Source organism: Cavia porcellus, unplaced genomic scaffold, assembly GCF_034190915.1.
Source record: "Cavia porcellus strain 051 isolate PalLab524CR breed Dunkin Hartley unplaced genomic scaffold, mCavPor4.1 scaffold_11, whole genome shotgun sequence".
In the NCBI taxonomy this organism is placed as follows: domain Eukaryota; kingdom Metazoa; phylum Chordata; class Mammalia; order Rodentia; family Caviidae; genus Cavia; species Cavia porcellus.
In genome coordinates, this window is record NW_026947494.1 from 34,430,200 (window position 1) to 34,448,703 (window position 18,504).

At 36.5% G+C, this 18,504-nt stretch overlaps 1 protein-coding gene across 5 annotated transcripts in view; it reads right to left on the minus strand.

The window, feature by feature from the left end:
• C6 (complement C6) overlaps positions 1 to 18,504 on the minus strand; it is a 78,839-nt gene that overhangs the window by 15,318 nt on the left and 45,017 nt on the right. For all 5 annotated transcript variants that reach the window (XM_013152915.2, XM_013152917.2, XM_013152914.2 and 2 more), the window contains 7 exons: positions 16,239 to 16,361; positions 8,962 to 9,128; positions 7,455 to 7,680; positions 6,402 to 6,573; positions 6,014 to 6,125; positions 2,456 to 2,588; positions 1,366 to 1,554 (listed from right to left, as the gene is read on the minus strand). In XM_013152915.2, the coding sequence (XP_013008369.1) occupies positions 1,366 to 1,554; positions 2,456 to 2,588; positions 6,014 to 6,125; positions 6,402 to 6,573; positions 7,455 to 7,680; positions 8,962 to 9,128; positions 16,239 to 16,361 (1,122 nt within the window). The remainder of the gene's footprint in view (positions 1 to 1,365; positions 1,555 to 2,455; positions 2,589 to 6,013; positions 6,126 to 6,401; positions 6,574 to 7,454; positions 7,681 to 8,961; positions 9,129 to 16,238; positions 16,362 to 18,504) is intronic.

The window sequence follows — 18,504 nt, forward strand, 5'->3', positions numbered from 1 at the left end:
ACACTATTTGCTGTCACCAGTAGACTGTTTGTTTACTAAGAGTGAGAGTTGCTTATTTTCAGATTTATTTATGCCAGTTATACTTGTTATTGTGTAAATTGATTCAGTATGTAAGCTGACAAAATAAAGGGGAGTAAATGGAATTTTAAAAATAAAAACTAAATGCAACTTTGATCACCTAATTGAAAGTGATTTTTGTGGAGGGCAGGGTCTCATTATATAGCTCAGGCTAACTTTGAACTTATTATATTGTCCAGGCTGGTCTCGAACTCACAACGATCCTCCTGCCTCAGTCTTCTGAGTACTGGAATTACAGGCATGTACCTCATGTTTGGCCAAAAGTGCTTTTTTAAAAATTGGTTTTGATTAAATTGTGAATGAGACCAAGGAAAAGCCACTTACGTTGAAAAATATATGAAAATTCAATATTGTTTTCTATTCTATTTGCTGAAAAGTATTTTTTTTTAATGTTTTCTCTTCAAGAACAATGCTTTTCTGGAAGTAGTAGGTTTACAAATTTGGAACCAACTAGGGAAATTTAGTAAGACTCTGTGCCAAAAAATAAAATGAGAAGAGCTGAGAATGTTGTTCATGGGTAGAGTGTCACTGGACCACAAAAGCAAACAAGAAAAAAAATACAGGAAAAACAGTAGTTCTCAACTTTAAGGGCACAACTGGATTGTATACACATTGTGGGGTAGTGTGTCATTTTTATCCACTGTAGAATGGTCAAATCAGATAAATAAATCTGTCTCTTCAAATATTTGTCATTCATTTGTGATGAAAACATTCAAAATCTTTTCTAGCTAGGAAACAATTTCAAACAATTACTGAACACCAAGGCTTTTATAGCTTCTGACTTCAGCATTTGAAGGACAGGGCTCAGAGAATTATTAGTTCACACCTAAATCACTAGAAATCCTTCTTTTAGAGACACTGCAACAAAGAAAACCTGAGTTTGTTTTATTCAGAAAGCATCAGAAGTTTTCTGCTTCAGGTAATAATAAAATGTCTCATCACATGTTTACTACATGTTACAACTTTCCACTTGAACCAAAAATTTCAGTTGACTATTAGTTCTGATCTTGTTGGAGAAGAAGTCTTATACTCCTAAACATTAGAGTTTTATACTGGAAGAGAAAACTGAAGTTACCCTGTAAAATTTGAAACCATCCTCTTGATTGATAACTCCTTATTTGTTGCCTAACTTCATTATCTGCACAAGACAAAATATAGCCTCTACCTTCCCTGGATTCTTCTACTTTCCACCCTGCTATTTTCAAATGAGAAACAGCATCTCCTTAGATGCGATTCTACTACAGAACCCAATTTTATTAGAATTCCCAGTCCTGAGTTGCCACTCACCTTTTTCACAGGTAAGTGAGTCTGAAATGGGTGGTGCCCACGAATTCCCTTTGCAAGTGTAGATTGATGGCCCAGTCACCACAAAGCCTTTGGGGCAAGCCAATGCAATGGATTCACCAATTCTGTATAGACTCTTAAATGGGGAGACGGTCAGTACTTCTGCCACAACTGGCTTGAGACATGCCATTCCTGCATGGGGAACAAATTTGAGATGTGTTTAGTGGAGCAAAACACCCAACAAGCCTAGGGAGATGGTATGTTATCCAAGAGGTGACCTGATTGGGATTCACAGCACTTGTTCTGCTTGGATGCCCGGTTTTAATTCAGAACCCTCAGGACTCAGGATCCTCTACTTCCTCTCGGAGATTCCTCCATGGACAACCACATTTCAGTTCTCTTATCTGAGGTTCCTTTCCTAAGGAACTGACCCCAGACATATTTAAATTCTCTAATGTCGGGGGGACGTTTTCTTTTAAGAAATAATTTTCTTTGTTCTACCTTTTGGGCTTTTCCAAAAACAAACTAAACCACTGTGATGACATAGAGACAGGATGTTCTAATTGATACTGCATTCAATTATGCCTCAGAGATTCCCACAGTAAATTTTATTTTACTGTGGTGAAGATGCACATAAGACCTACATGCTTGTTCACTGTTTTTCAGCAGATAATGTCAAGATGCTCCAAGAACTAGTGCTCTAGAGAAAATGAAATTTCATGTAAGCCCCTGTTTCTGATACATAAAGAGTGTAAACGTGATCTTCTTGGGTCTCATTGTTTCGTATCAATTTTTACACCGGGAAGGCAGATGTCTGTAGTTAGAGATTGCAGGCTTTCTGGATTTCTTCCTAACAGCATGCTTAACAGCGCTTTGTGTATGAAGCTAATGGGCAGGAGCAGAATGGAAATATGGAGATGTTTTAAATCTAATTTTAGCAAGCAAGCTCCATTTACTGCTTCACTAAATTTTTTTCTCCATAGTTACTAAAAAATAGTAAAATGTACTGATCTGAGGATGTGATTTTCCTCCATTTATATGGGGCACATTCATTCTGTAGAGCAGTAACACATAATGTTTTCCCAGTTCTCACGCTGGCATTCCACATCTCCTCGCCTCCAGGTCCTGTCTGGTAGGCATCTGAAGTACTGGTAGCCAACAGGTTTGAATCCAGTTAAGCATGAAATTTCAACTTCTTCCCCAACTTTGTACAGTGTCTTTTCATTCTAGAATTGAAACAGAAAATTGGAAAATTATTAATCATATTAATAAGCATCTCTATACATCTCAGGATCATCCTGGATTCTGCCCATTCTGACAAAATCCTCAGTACAGAGTCTTCTCAAATTCTCCTCTATACCTTCTCAAAGCTCTCTCCGCTTTCTTTGTTCATTGTATTTATCATCTCTTAGCAGGAAAAATTTCTCAATGGTCATTATTTGGATCCATTTTTCCACATTACTACTCTAAATTGACATGTTTTTTAGCTTAAAACTTGCTCCTTGCAGTATATGAGATACCCTACTCTGCTAGAATAAAAAATCTATCCACTCAACTTGTTGTATCTATTGATGTAATAATGTATGTACAGATACATTAAACAGATGCAACTGTTATTGTGGTTAACTGACTACAAATCATTGAAAAATAATACGTATTTCCTTTGGTCATCATATATTTTTCCAGTTAGTGAGATAAAAATGTGGCACACATTTCATAGTTTGAATTATAAGCTTTAATATACTTTAACATCCTCACTTACTACTATTTCTTGTCATTAAACCTATGGAACAAGGTCATCTGTCATTCATTGAACATTATACTCTCTTTCAGTGTCTCCATGTCTTTATTCTCCACAACTTCTCTTCTCCCTTCTCTCAGGACCCAGCTCAAACAGAACATCTACTATGAAAATCTCCTTGGATTTTCCAGCATCATGGGCTAATACTTTTGCAATTTTAGAAACAACTTGTACTAAATTCCATTTTTATAGTATTTATCACATTTATCAAGCCTGGAGCCTGACACTTGAGTGGCAACTCCACAATCCAATGTATGAGTTGTGATCAACATATACAATGAATGTTTACATTAAAAAAAAAAAAAACTATTGTGGTAAAAGTCACATGTCCACTTGTCCCTCTCATAATATCTCCTCTTACTTTGAGCACATTTGCCCAGTTATTCTGGTAACTTTCTGGAGCAGTTCTATAAGTTCCCTTTTCTCAGTGTCTTTACAAAGTGATAAAGCATTAGAGGAATAGCGCTGGCAAGTGTCACCCAACAGAAAGGCAGGTTCATAGAGACACTGTGTATCCTTATCCGTCTCATTCACCAGATCTAGTGCCATATGATTGCGGGCTCTTTCCCAAAGTCAAATGGACATGAAAACCAAGTGTTTGAGTTGATTCAGGACATTGAAACAGCCACGATAACATGAGAAAAGAAACCCAGAGAAGAGGACTTCCAGTACTGCTTCAGAAAATGGCAAGAATGATGGCATACATGCATTTAAAGAAAGAGGCAATTTTTTTTTATTTTAAAAACAGAACAACAACAAGCACAAAAAAAGAATAAAAATATTGATACAGAATTTCAAGGTATTTTGAGGGAGATCCATAGCAATGTGTCTTTTATTGCACATCTCCCATATATTTACACAAGACCTTAACAACTGTGCCTGTAGTGCTCTAAACACTACATTGCTGCTCTAAACTGACTATAATTTTTTAACTTAAAACTTGCTCTTCACAGCGTATGGATAGCTTACTCTGATAGAATAAAAAACATCTATGTAATGTATTATTTCCATCTGCTACACACAGACCTCGTGAATGGATGAAGAGCACGATCCTGATAAATCGGTAAGTTCTTCCCCCTCCTCCTCCCTCTATCCTCTGTGCACTCACTTATCCTTCTACCATGACACGACACAGCATCATGGCTCCCGTCATGAGCCATGTTATGATCTTCGGCTTCTCAGATATCAGAAATGTGAGCTAAGTACATTTCTATTCTTTATAAATCGTCCAGTGTTCATAAAGAACAGTATTTTGTTATAGCAGCAAAAAATGGGCTTAGACACATAATATAATTTTGTAAAGGAAGTTATAAGACTCATGAATCATTGTGTAGGACATTTGCATGTTTCTAAAATTAAAATTACACTATAGTCTTCTGCTCTATCAGCTGCGCTATCAAAAGGATCTCTTAAAATATTAATATTTTTAATGGTTTTTGTGTGCAGGTGATATAAATATTTTAAAAGTTATTTAGGTGGTTGTGCATGTAGTTTGTAATTACAGATGTAATTCTGAAGATGATATTCTAAGGCAGGGGCCAGCAATTTTTGTTACAAATGGCCTGGATAGTTAATTGCAGGTCATAAAATGCTGTTGCAATAACTTACTTCTGCTATTACTGTGTGAAAATAGCCATGGATGGTACATATATAGGAATGTACCTGTGTGCAGTAACACTTTATTTAAAATGTAGCAGACTTCATTTGACCATTAGGTTATGGTCTGCAGAATCCACCTCTAAAGGATTACTTTCCCATGTGTAACTCCTGACCTAGCAGCATCAATAGAATGTGAGAACCTGTTACAGATGGATATTTCTGAGCTTCACCCAAGACCTACTGAATTAGAAACTATGCAAACATATTCAGTGAACTGTGCTTTAACAAGCTCACCAGAACATTGGTGAGTTTGATGACCTCTATTCTAGAGTAGACTGATTGAATTATTTCCCTCTAAAATATTTTCTCCCCTTAAACTTTTAAGCATGGCATAGAAATTGTTTTTGTATCACACCTCGTAACTTTTAAACATGGGCAGAAGACAGATGAATAGGAAAGACACCTAACCCAGACTTTGGTCCAAGAGTATTTATGCGCTGGCATTTGGAACAGAGTGCTTTTCGGTCTTTGACCATAGCTATGATACATTTAATTTAAATGTTTCACTAGGTTTAAGAAATGTAAAATGAATAATAACCAGCCTTCTGTGATCAATTTTAAGTATTAGGTATCTCCTAAAAGATTTATATCTAATGCCAGAGGCATATTTGACAACAAGTATTCCATTTTTATAAAAAGCATGGAAACATTTTGTGGTTTATTGAAAAAAGATGGAATTAAAAGATACATTGTAATCATATTGTCTATTTTAGATTCTAGAGATTTGTGATCTACTAAGACAATACAGAATCAACACTTCTAGTGCTTTTAACCAAGTATAGTTTATTTCTCTGAATATATGCCTTAGATGAGGACATTGACTTGCACAGACGCAGTAATAAAGATCATAGCTATAGCTAGATCATAGTTTCAGATTCTCACAAGTAATCCAACAAGTAATCCATGTTGAAGTTGTATTCTTTATTCATACTAATATATCAACATTATATGAACTAAGTGTTCGTCTGGACTATAAATCATCTACTGCCTGTGGTCTAACAACCAGGTATGGTGACATTTCCAGAAAAGTCAAGATTAAAGCAGGCCAAAGCATTTGTAAATATCACTTTACATTCTTTATAGTAGCAAGAGATCATTAAAACAGGAAAAAAGTAACTCTAATTAGAAAAAAAATATTTTTCAATTTAGTTTTTTGAACTCCAAACCAAAAGTGAAGATCAGGATGCTTACCCAAATAAATGCATTTTCTGGAAGATCAGGCTTAGCACACCCTGAATCTGCTTCTATATCAGGAAGATCTACCTCTTTCATGTCTTCATCATCACTGATACACGGCTCACCTCTAAACGGGAAAGATAAATGTGTGACTATATTAACACGTATACGTACATGCACAATCTGTAGACACATGTATGTGTTATATACATATATATTTATTAAATAGAGAAAATAAAATACTACTTTCACAGATAAAGACAGCCGCTGACTCAATGCTTCACTAAAATGCTATGTTGGCACAGGCAAAATTCTAATTATTTCTTAACTTGGCAGTATGATGATAATAACTGTTCAAATTCTGCTCGTGGGGCAATGACTCCACCTTTCTTTTCCCCGTTACCTATTTTCCATTATTGAAAAGGTGCAGTGCTCCTCCTGCCGGTCCTCCCCCTCACAGTGTCTCCCTCCTTGTTGGGGTGCAGGGTTATTGCACACTCGGCTTCTTGATCTCTTATGCGTAGAATCGCACGCACTCCAGGAAGACCAGCAGGCCCAGTTTCCATCCACTGCATCTGGGAGAAAAGAAGACTTCCTGGCCATCAGGGAGCACGTGAGAGTTTGGGCTTTGAATCCAGGCTGACCTAGTTTTCTCACTTAGCTGTATCAGCTGTTGTGTAGAACAGTATAAGGTTATAGTAGGAATGAATGACACTACTCACGAGAGGAGTTTGAACATTACCCGATTTCTGTTTCTATTCCCAAAGACCTGAATGAAATGGTAACAATTATGAATCATTTTCATTATCAGAAATACATACATATATGTTTACATCTGTACATGCATGTACACACATATATGTATAGATATGAATGTCTTCTTTGTAGAAATATATCAAATTATTTTTAAAGGTAGAAGAAGATGTTCTCATTTCATGTCTCATCCCCTTTTAGGAGAATTTTGAATTGTGAATGTTACTTAGTCCTGTACAAAAACTTTGCTTGTGGCTTAATTTACTCCTTATTAAAAAACCATCTTCCCTTTATACTATAGTATATTAGAGATTTATAACAATAGCACCATGCTTTTTATTACAAGTTTTAGTTTATTTTAATTGATAATTACCAGGTAGTATGCCACATTAGATATTTTTATATACTACAAAACATACAAATAAATACATACATATTTTAAGCGTCAACTACATAGTGGTATTGCCTTAATTTTATGAGTGAATGATTGTGGTATAGGTTAGTTAATTTCTCCAGCATTTCGTATGTTACAATTCAGACTAACACCTGTGTTTTTCAACTTTAAAATCTCATTTTTTGAAGGTCTATTTTCCTTATGAATTTGTCCATGATGGACACTTAATAAATTTGGTTTTAATTGAACAACCTAAAAAGTCTTTTGGAGGAGGAGGATGCCTACCCAAGACAGATTACCAGCACTTACTAGATTTATAATCCGGAGACCTTCTCTCGCAGTTCTCCCCATAAGTCCCACTTTGGCACACACAGAGACATTCAGAGCCTGAAAGTGTGGGACGGCCATTATTTGGGCATGGAGCACACTGGCAAGGATCAAACTTGGCCTCATATTCTCTCAAAGCTTTCCTGAGATTGTTCCGCTTTGTCACTGCACAGGGGATGTTTCTGACCAAGTTCATGATGGGAGCAAGCTAAGAGCAGACAACAGAGAAGAGGTCCAGTCATTTTCCCTTTGTTAATATTCAGTCATCACTGAACCACCTCATTTTAGTGGAATGAGAGGTAAGGACAGGAAGAGCTCAAACTGCAAAAGAACTATGCACAATGTAGCTGAGCTACCTGTTAGCCAGTGGGGATAAACTCTCTATCAAAAGGCAGGGCACTCTACGTAGAACTCACCTCTGCAGCTATACTGAAGCAGCCAAATGTGACAATTGTTTAATTTAACTAGCATCTAGTATTTATTAAGCATCAAATGCATGCCTCAAAGTTTGGAGGTAGGGTGCCAAGAGTCAGGCAAATAATAAAATAATGGTCGGTTGAAATTTCATTAAATTTGATGCAAGCATGGAGCCAGATGAAAAAATGCAAAGAGGGGTAAAATGAATCTTTGAACTTGCCAGTAGGATGAATTACAGTAACAAATAATACAGCTAACAGCAACAAAAGCAAACCAGTACTTATCTCAATAGCATTTTAAAACATGCTAGAAATGATCATTTAGTATAACACATGATTTAAAAGACTCAAATAGGCAATTGTGTTTCCTTTTCCTGACATAATCTATATAGTTTGCTCAATACATTTTCATACTAGTTGTAAATGAGTTCTATTTTTTATAATGACTGAGCTCTTTTATCATCATTCAACTTAAATAAAGAATAACTTTTTTGGAGATCTTTTAAGATGTGATTATGCAAAACTGATTTTAAATAGCCTGTGATTGATGTCTGGGAAGTTTATTATACAAATAACAAAATCACATAAAATCAGTTTTTATGTAATTAATACAAAACTGGCAAGCTGAATGAATGATTAACAGAGAAAGGAAATCAAATGGATCTCAAATTCCATTTATTCTACAGCACTATAAATGAAGATTGAAAAGTGTTCACCAAATAAAGACTTGCAAAAAAAAAAAAACCCACAGAAACTAAATCTTTATGGTATCCATAGGGAAATGCAGATACTACTCTAGGCAACTTTGTGCAGTTTTATTCACTAATTCCCTTTTGTGGAATTTCACACATGCTATGAATTCTAAATACTCCCAGAATGCTTGTTTGAATAGAAAAGGCAGTAGATGATATACAATTTAACATTTTAAAAATAGGTATTTTGTGCATGCATCCTAAAAAGAAACATTTTCTTTGTTATCTGAGAAGAAAATTGAAAAGAAATTGCACAATGTATAATTTGTGCTGCTAGAAAACAGCTTTAGCTCTCATACCCTTGATGCTTTTTAATCTTACCTCAAAGTCAATCACAGCAGGATTTTCTTTCACTGATTCTAACCACTCAGAAAGAACTTTCTCATCTGGAATGGCGTTTCCTTTCTCCCATGCCAAAGCTGCTGCATATCCGCTCTTCCCACCTTGAACCAGGGATATGGATTTCTCCGCTTTCTGCAAAATTGAACCTTCAAGATGTTTCAAGAAAATTGCCCATTAATTTTATTGAAAATTTATATTTTGCAGAAAATTCTATATGCACAGGACAGAGAAGTAGATTGTACAGATATGTAATTCCCATATGCAAGCTAAATGGAAGAGCAAGAAAATTCATTATCATCTTATGGAGGTTAAGAACAGCAATGTTAACAGTGATAATATTACTATTTCTTAATCATATGGTATATGTCAGCAATTTACACACATATTTTTATATAATTCTCACAGGAATTCTATAAAGTAGATATGTTACACTGTGGGTACTGAAACTGAAAGTAATTTGTCCTGGAATGCTTGGTTGATAGACGTAGAACTGGGATTCACATTTCACATAGTCCTTGACTACTTTGGTCTTTGCTATTTGAGTTGCTAGCTTTTGATTTATACTAACCTAAGTCCTTAGACCCCACAATGACATAAACCACATAGCTTACGGTAGCCAGTTAAACAGCAGCCATGCCACAAACTTTCATTTGTAGATGAAAAAATGATAGAATGCTTTTAAACTTAAAGAAGGGAGAAGAATTTTAAGATCTTCCAGGAAGATAGCAGAGCAGCAACAAATCAATTTCTCCAAGATGTGAAATGCAGATGCTACAACATAGTAATGTAGGGAAGAACAAGGGAGGTGGATCCCTGAGAACCAGGAAAGATTTGAAGGGAAATTTAGAGCCACAGAGAAAAGGAGGAGACTGATCTTAATGCAGAACAAGGAGGTTGCAAACTGCACTCTTTTTCTCTCCCAGCTCACAGTATGCAAAAGATTGAATCTACAGAGATACAGTGAGGGTGGGTAATTCCAGAGGCTTCCAGGGAGAAATGTGCCTGTGGAGTGGAACAGATGATGTGAGCTTTAAAATTTTTTATCTATGTATTTTTTATTTTTTAAATTTTATTTAAGGACAAAAAGAAAAAAAAACAAAAAGGATACAAGTTACACAGAATTTCAAAAAAATATACAGTAGGGAATCACTAAATAGATTACATATTGTCATCTTAGAAATAGTTGTTCAAGTTACAACATTAAGACATAAAAAGTGGACATTCAACCAGTGAGACTGCAAACAGTTCTGTTCAATGATCCAACAAAAAACTCAGTAGTATGGTTATCTATCTTATATGCTTAAATATACATGCAGTTATATCCTTTAGAGCACTTTCTTTTCCTCTCTTTTTTACAATTACAATTACACATTTTGGGTTTTATTACTCCCACAGTTCTTATTACTTTTTTGAAGAGAATAGAACCAAATGTGACATAGCAAGACAGAGTCAGTCAAATCAAAAGGATGGACATAGTACATAATGTAAAAACAGGATACAAGGTGATCAACAATGGTTATCATAATGCCTCTTGCTATCTTAAAAAGAATTGCCTCTATCAGTTACAATAAAATTAAACAAAACAGTAAAGAACAAAACCAATAAAACCAAAACATTGGAGACATTACAGGACTTCAAAAGAAGATAATAGTCAAACCAGAATGGGCATCATAATGAATCTTATTGTTTTCACAGTTGTTGCCTATACTTGTGAACTTGGTAGTATCAAGCAAAACAGAATAGAGTAAAATCAGTCAAAACAAGATGGTGAGAGCAATACAGGGTTTTAAATCAAGTTAATAGGAAATCAAAGTGGGTTACTATAATATATCCTGCTATTTTTTATTTATTTTTTCCCTTAATTAAAAAGATAAAAATAAAAAACAAATAATAAAAAAGGAGATTGAGATAAAAGAGGACATAAAAACATAACAGCACAGGTCAGAACATAACCATTTAAGCAAAATAGTGTTTTACCATAAGATATCCCAACATAAAAGTATTTATCATAGTGTCTCTTTCCTTGAAATCTTTGAGTATAACTTAGTATACTGTAGCATCATACATATCAAGACAATGTAAAGCCATTCAAGAGAATGACAGTATTACAGGGTATTTAGAATCAACTAACAGAAAATGAACAATGGTTTCTGTATTACCTTCTTGTGTATCAAAGTTTTTGTTTATATTATCACATATAATAAAATCCAATAAGACACAACATGTTAAGATCGATGGAGACAGAAGAACAAAAGCTTGATGAGACTTCAAGATGATATTAAATCAGCAATAGCTATTATGATGTCTTGTTTTCTCCAAAATAGCTGTTCATGCCATCCAACCTTATCTGCCTCATTTCTGTTGAGCTCTTTTTCTGTCATTAGTTGTCAGTTTGTCTTCTTCATTTCACTTTCTGCTCCATTCACTGTGGCCTCTCTGCCACTGTTTTTGGAGTCTTGGTATTTTTCTTTTTTAGAATGTCCTGCAGTATTCTCTGTAGAGTTGAATTGGTGGTTGCAAATTCCCCTAGTTCCTCTTTATCCTGGAAGCACCTTGTTTCTCCATTAATTTCTAAGGACAGTTGTGCAGGATATATCAATCTTGGCTGGAGGTTATTGTCTTTCAAATATTGAATTATTTCACCCTACGCTCTTTGTGATTTGATGGTTTGTGCCGAGAAGTCAGCTGTCATTCTGATGAGTGTTCCCTTGTAAGTGATTTGTTTCTTGTCTCTGGCAGCTTTTAATATTCTGTTTTTACATTATTTCTGTAATTTTGATTATTATATGCTGGGTGTTGTTCTGTTTGGGTTGTAGGTGGCTGGGGTCTTGTATGCCTCATACATCTGAGTATCTTTAACTTTTCCCATATTAGGGAAATTCTCTTTGATTATTTCTGTGAATAGCCTTTGTAGTTCATTTGTTTGTATCCCTGCTTCTTCCTTTACATTCTTAATTCTTAAGTTATAGATCCTCTTATCACCTTCTAGCTTTTGTATTGTTACTGCCTGTTTCCTTGTTATTTTTACGAAGTTTTTCCTTTCATGCTCCCACATTATAAATCTGCCCTCCAGTTCAGATAATCTATCCTTAGTTTCTTTCAAGCTGTTATGCCAGCTTTCAATAGTTTTTAGTTTCCTGGTAATCTCTTTGAAGCTGCTTCACGTATTCTACATTTTCTCTATTTTCTCCATCAAATGATTCTGCCCTTTTTTTCTATTCTTCCATCCCACTTGTTTTTTTTCTTGGGAGGTGCTTAGCATTTATTTAACTATTCTACTTATATCTTGCTTTAATTGGTTAAATACTTCACTTGTGAACTCGTCTATGAGGTCCTGAAGATATTGCTTTATGTCTATTGGTGCTGTACCTGATATTGCATGTTTTCTGTCCTCATTCTCCTTTCCATTTACCTTTCCTGGATCAGTGTTCTCAGGATTGGGGACTGAGGACCCTTTCTTGTTGCTCCCTCTTCCCATACTTTTTGTTCCTTCCATACAAGTGTATATAGGAGGCCCAGTTTGTTTCTTTGTTGGTTACAGTTTGTTTGAGTCGTGCCGGCTAAGTGTTCCCATCCACTGCAGTGTATTAGGGAGACACAGACCTGGGCAGCCTATGCTGGGTCCTCCCCTCCATGTCATCAACCTGCTGAAGGCTTCACTGCATTAGGGTGCACTGCCAAGTGCAGGGGCCCAGTTTGGTCTAGCCTACTGGGTCTTAGTCTGCAGCATCACCCAGGAAAAGCACTTCCCACCAATCCCACTTAAGAGGGGAATATGTCACTGAAGTCACTGAAGTGTCCAGTTCCAGCTAGTCTGCCCAGTCCCAGAAAGTTCTCTGTTGGAGCCTCCTAGTCTATAGAAGGATTCCCATTCCTCTCACTCACCACAGGTCAATGCAGATCTCCCCACCAGCTATGCTCTCAATTTCAGTTCACCGATTCCCACTCTCAGAGCTTTTGTGTCTCTATCCCTGCTGTGCCAATTCAGATGCAACGGTGGTGGCAGGAAATTCAAGCCATGGTTTCCAGAGGCAGGGGTTCCAGCTTCGGCACCAATACTTCAGGTATTCCAATCTTAGCACCAGGATTGCATTTCCGATTGTTTTCTCTCAGCTTAGTTCATTCCTGGGTCGGCAGGGTATATCTCTCCCTGCTTAGTACTCCCCACACAACACCATTCCTGGAACCAAAGCTGGGAGTCTCTGTAGCTGCTGTTATCTATCTGCCATGTTCTCCTGGAAATAGATGATGTGTTCTACCACAGCTGATGAGTGGCTCCAGTCCAAGTGACTTTCATGTCCCCTGGAGAGGGAGCTTAACTGGATATCATTTTAGGGAGGGGCCAGCTGAAGCTAGGGGTCAGAGTAGCTATAGGTTAGCTTCATCTCAGGGCTCCAAGGGTTGAAATCCCACAATAATTGGGAGATGTCCAGGGTCAGGGAGCTGTGGTCAGGCTACCAAAAACATCCAGAGTGTTGTAGATTGAATGACTCAGACCCCAACCACATGATCAGCTTTGACTTTTGTGAATTTGAAAATACCAGAAACAGCACCCCACACTAACCCTGCAGAAGGTATTCTTGGATTGTCCATCACAGCTCTGGGCTCTGACTTTCTGTTATGCCACCAGCAACAGCAGCACCATCCCCTAAATTTTACTCTTTGGGACCACATAGATGAGTTCAAAAGTGAAATATTTAATCAAGTAAAGCAAGATATAAGTAGATTAATAAAAGAAATGCTAAGCACCTCTTAAGAAGACACAGATGGAAGAATGGAGGAACACAAAAAAAGGAGAGAAATGTTCAATGAAGAATATAAAGAAAATATAGAATACATGAAGCAGATTCAAAGAGACTACCAGGAAATAAAAAACTCAATTGAAAGCTGGCAAAACTGCTTGAAAGAAACTAAGGACAGACTATGAAAACTTGAAGACAGGTTTGCAATGTGTGATCATGAAAGGAAAAATTTCTTAAAAATAACAATGATACAGGCAGTAATAATACAAAAGCTAGAAGACAACAAGAGGATCTATAACTTAAGAATAAAGAATGTGACTGAAGAAGCAGGGGTAAAAACAAAGGAACTACAAGGGCTGTTCACAGAAATAATTAGGGAAAACTTTCCAAACATAGAAAAAGGAAATGATATTCAGATGTATGAAGCATACAGAACTCTAGCCACCTACAACCAAAACAGAGCCACACCCAGATATATAATAATCAGCATCTCAGAAATACAATATAAGAACAGAATATTAAAAGCCATTAGAGAAAAGAAACAGATCACTTATATTGAAACCCATCAAAATCATGGCAGACTTCTCAACACAGACCATCAAATCAAGAAGAGCTTGGAGCGAAGTATTCCAAGCCCTGAAAGAAAATAACCTCCAGCCAATATTTATGTACCCTGAAAAACTCTCTCTAGAAATTAATGGAGAGACAGATGCTTCCAAGACAAAGAGGAACTGGGGGAATTCTTGACTATCAATCTAACCCTACAGAGAACACTGAAGGACATTTTGAGAGAGAGAAAAGTAACAGGATTTCAGGAACAGTGGCAGAGAGGCCTCAATGAATGGAGCAGAAAGTGGAATGAAGGTGAAAATCAGACAACTAATGGCAGAAAAAGAGCACAACAGAAACCAAGAGAGAAGGTTGGCTATAATCTCTTATTTAGATGGCCTTGATACACTAAAAAAAAAAGAGAGAAACACAAGCAGAGTAGATCAGGAAGTAGGGTCCACTGAGATGCTCTTTATAGGAAATATAATTAACCTGGACAGAAGATCAAATATGAGAAAACAATGCTCTATGTGACAGGGAACCAGAGAGTAATAGGGGTAAATTGACCAACACCTATAGATAGGTTGGAAAGATAGGGTTTAATAGGTAAAGGAATACAACTTGAGGAATACAAGTCCAGGAGGGAGAAGGTTCGGAACCACTTAGGTAAATAGCAGGTTGCACCCCCAATCTAAAAACTGAGGGAGGTGGTAAGATACAAAAATGCACAGTACACCCTGTGGGAGTAAAGGGGAGGAATAGTCTTAAAAAAGAAGGCAAAGGATATTGTTAATAGTGTACCAGGATTTAAAACCCACATTACTTACATCACTCTTCTTAGGTAGATTATATTCTGTCCCAGTTTGTCTACTTGCACTAGATCTGAGAGCACAGACAGCCATACCCAAAATAACAGGATATAATACAGTAATCATCCTTAATTTCCTATTAACTATCTGGAGCCTTGTATAACTTATACGGTTTTACCCTGATATTAGTAAAATCTGGTTTGTTTGATTGCTGTTTGGTATCAACAGATTTTATTCAAAACTAATATGATTGATAGTATCAAGTCTGAGAGTATAAGCAACTACACTAAAGATGACGATTCACTACAATACCCATTCTGGTTTTATTATTACCTGTTTTTGAAGTTTTATACTATCTACAAAGTTTTGTTTTTATTAATATTTTCATGTACTTCTATATTCAGTTATGCTATGTCTGATGATATAGACAATTCTATTGAAGATAACAAGAGACAACACAGTAACCATTGTAGAACACCTTGTACAGTGGTTTTATATGATTTTTTCATTTCATGTTTTTATAGGAAAATGTTTTGTTTTGTCTTGCTTTGTTTTATTTCTTCTTCTAATATAGAAAGGATAGAAATAATAGAAATACATGTTGAGACTCATGCATGCATAGAACCTATAAACAGTTTACAAGAACTGATCTCACAATGCTTGATGCAATGAACAACAACTTTGAAGAAAAAGAGACACTCCAGTACCCAGTGCTGATTCTGTAGTGTCATGATGTGAAATCCAGCAATACTATTATTCTTTGCTCAGAGTGATTGTAGCCTGATTTGGTTTGTTTAATCTTAACATAAATGATGGCATGGATGACTGCATGTACGTTTAAGTGTATAGAATTGATAACCTTATTACTAAGTTTTTGTTGGATAGTTGAACAGAACTGTTTGCAGTCTCGCTGTTTGAATCCCCACTTTATATGCTTCACTTTTGTAACTCACACAACTATTTTTAAGAGGAAAATATGTAATCATCAACTAGTGATTTCTTACTGTTTATTTTTTCTTTGAAAGATGTATTATTTCTACCCTTTTTCTGTTTTGTATAGTCTTTCTTTAAATAAAATAAAAAAATAGCACACTCACATACAATATTTGATTCCTAAATTACAGGTAATGCGGGCGCATGCAGGACAAGCAAGTACCTTCATAGCTCTCAGATGTCTTGGTAGTGGTGCTGTGATGTTCTACTTTTTTTTTCGTAAAAAATACATAACGTTTCTTTGTTTCAATCCTGACAATGGTTTGGATTTCTTCCTCTGATAAACCTAGGGAACATAATACACAGAACACACTGAAAATACACAATTGAGAACTCAGAGAAGAAGAACAGGAGGTTCTGATCCTTTTTGGAGCTAAATACACTCTATTAGTCACTGTCCTATTCGGCCCCCAAAGATAGCTTTACCTGCAGATTTAGTTCTGTCCAGGCTAAAATGATCCTGAGCACAAAACGTCCCTGTGAATTCCTGACATTTTTACCTTCAGTACTGATCCTAGTAAGCCCCTATGAGACACATTACCTGGAATTGGTGTTAGCTTCTCCTTCTTCCCCTTAAAAGGCTTACATTCTGTGCCACAGTTGATTCTGTGAGACCTACATCTGCTTTACCAACACCCAAAAGGTAGCCTGTGGCCATCTCTCCTTCCCCAGGAACACAAGTTCTGATCCCTCTTTGCCTCCTTTCCTGGACTCAGCTGCTTCCTCTGTCCCTAACTTCAAACTCTTTTTATTTTAATTTCAGAAATGTTAACTTCTTTAAAGACATGTGGGCAATATGTCATGTGCAATTCTCACATAACTCATAAATACCAGTTGCTAACCCTGCAACAGCAATAAGAAAGAAATTCTGACGTCCTGATCTATTAATCTTTCTGCTTCTTTGCTGTTCTATCCCTTATTTGAACTCAAACCTTGTTGATTCTGATTCTCTGGTGTTTGGTGGAGGTTGGTGCAGCATCATTTCCATCCCTTCAACTGGGGTAGTTGGGATTGACACTTTTCTGGGTGCCCAGTACCAACATCTCCTGGGCTACTGGTCTATTGTCTAAGCCCAGATCCTCTGAGGCTCAGGCCATGCTGCTAGGATACCTTTAGTGCTCATTGCTTGTGTCCTTTTCCAAACTTTGTGTTACCATTGGTTGAAGATTTTGACATCTGAGTCATTTTAGGCACAATTCCTATATTCATTCTCAGTGACCTTAAATTCTCTTTGGAACACAGTGCAGGAAAATAGAGCCAGCACATTGATAGGCTTAGTTGCTACTACCTATCTGGGGCAGTTTGACAGGAATACATGTATAATTGTTATGAAGAACTCTCCAAGCCACCTGATTCACTGCCAGAAGCTTTAAAATTAAAGTCCAGTTTTTTTGACAGTTGATGGAAGTTTCTTCTTATAAGAACACATGAGAGATATAGTTGTTTGCATCAGTGCTTATGCTCTTAAAGCAATCTACTTTATTATACACTGATATTTAAGTGGCAGGTTCCAATAGGCAGGGCAGAATATTTTCAGAATTTGAGGGACTGATCAGGTGTGAGGTTGAAGCTGAGACCAGAACACTGAGAAATTAGGCTAGTAAGTGTGAGTTGGATGTGCCTTCTTTACTTTTTAAAAAGGTTGTATTGTGATTGAAGAGATGTATTGTTGGTTAGAAATAAAAAACCCTCATGTTTACCTTGCAGCTTATCTTCTAACAAAAAGATAGCTGTGCTAGTTTGCTTAAATAAATACGCTTTATTTTCTTGTGATACCATTATTTTTATAAGTGGCCAGTCAAATTTTTCAGCCATGCTAGGAATTTAATGCATGTATAGTACATGACTCCTTTTCTGATTCTTTCATTAGGTTTTACTAATTGTAAGTGAAAATTAAATTTCATGTGACAATTGTGTATGAATATAATTTCTTTTTTGAGGGCTATATGCAAACCTTTAAAGACCTGAAAGATGAATCTTTCTTGTGGAACTGGCCATCTGGTGATTAATATATCATGGTTTCATCAACATGTTTTGGAAAAACCTTTTTCCTTTCTTAGTACGTATCTTGGCTACTTTTCTCTTGATGGGACAAAATACCCAACACCCAAAATGAATGAAGGAAAGGTTTATTTTGCTCATTGTTTGTGGAGGTTTCAGTTCATAAGCTGGCTTAAAGGTAAGGTGGCATGGTTCTGGGGCCACAATTCAAGGCAGGCAGCAAGAGCAGCCAGAGCAAAAGGGAGAAAGAGCAAGCACCTTTTCCTCCCTTGTATTGCATATAGTCCCCGCCCCCCACCAGTCTCCAGGGCCTGTGCAGCACTCACAAAATCTCTTTGACCTCTTCTTGCACAGTATGAAGATGTTTGCAAAGTATGAAGTGTGGCTCCCTGCTGAGTCTCTTAACTTAAACTTCTAAACTTCTCAAT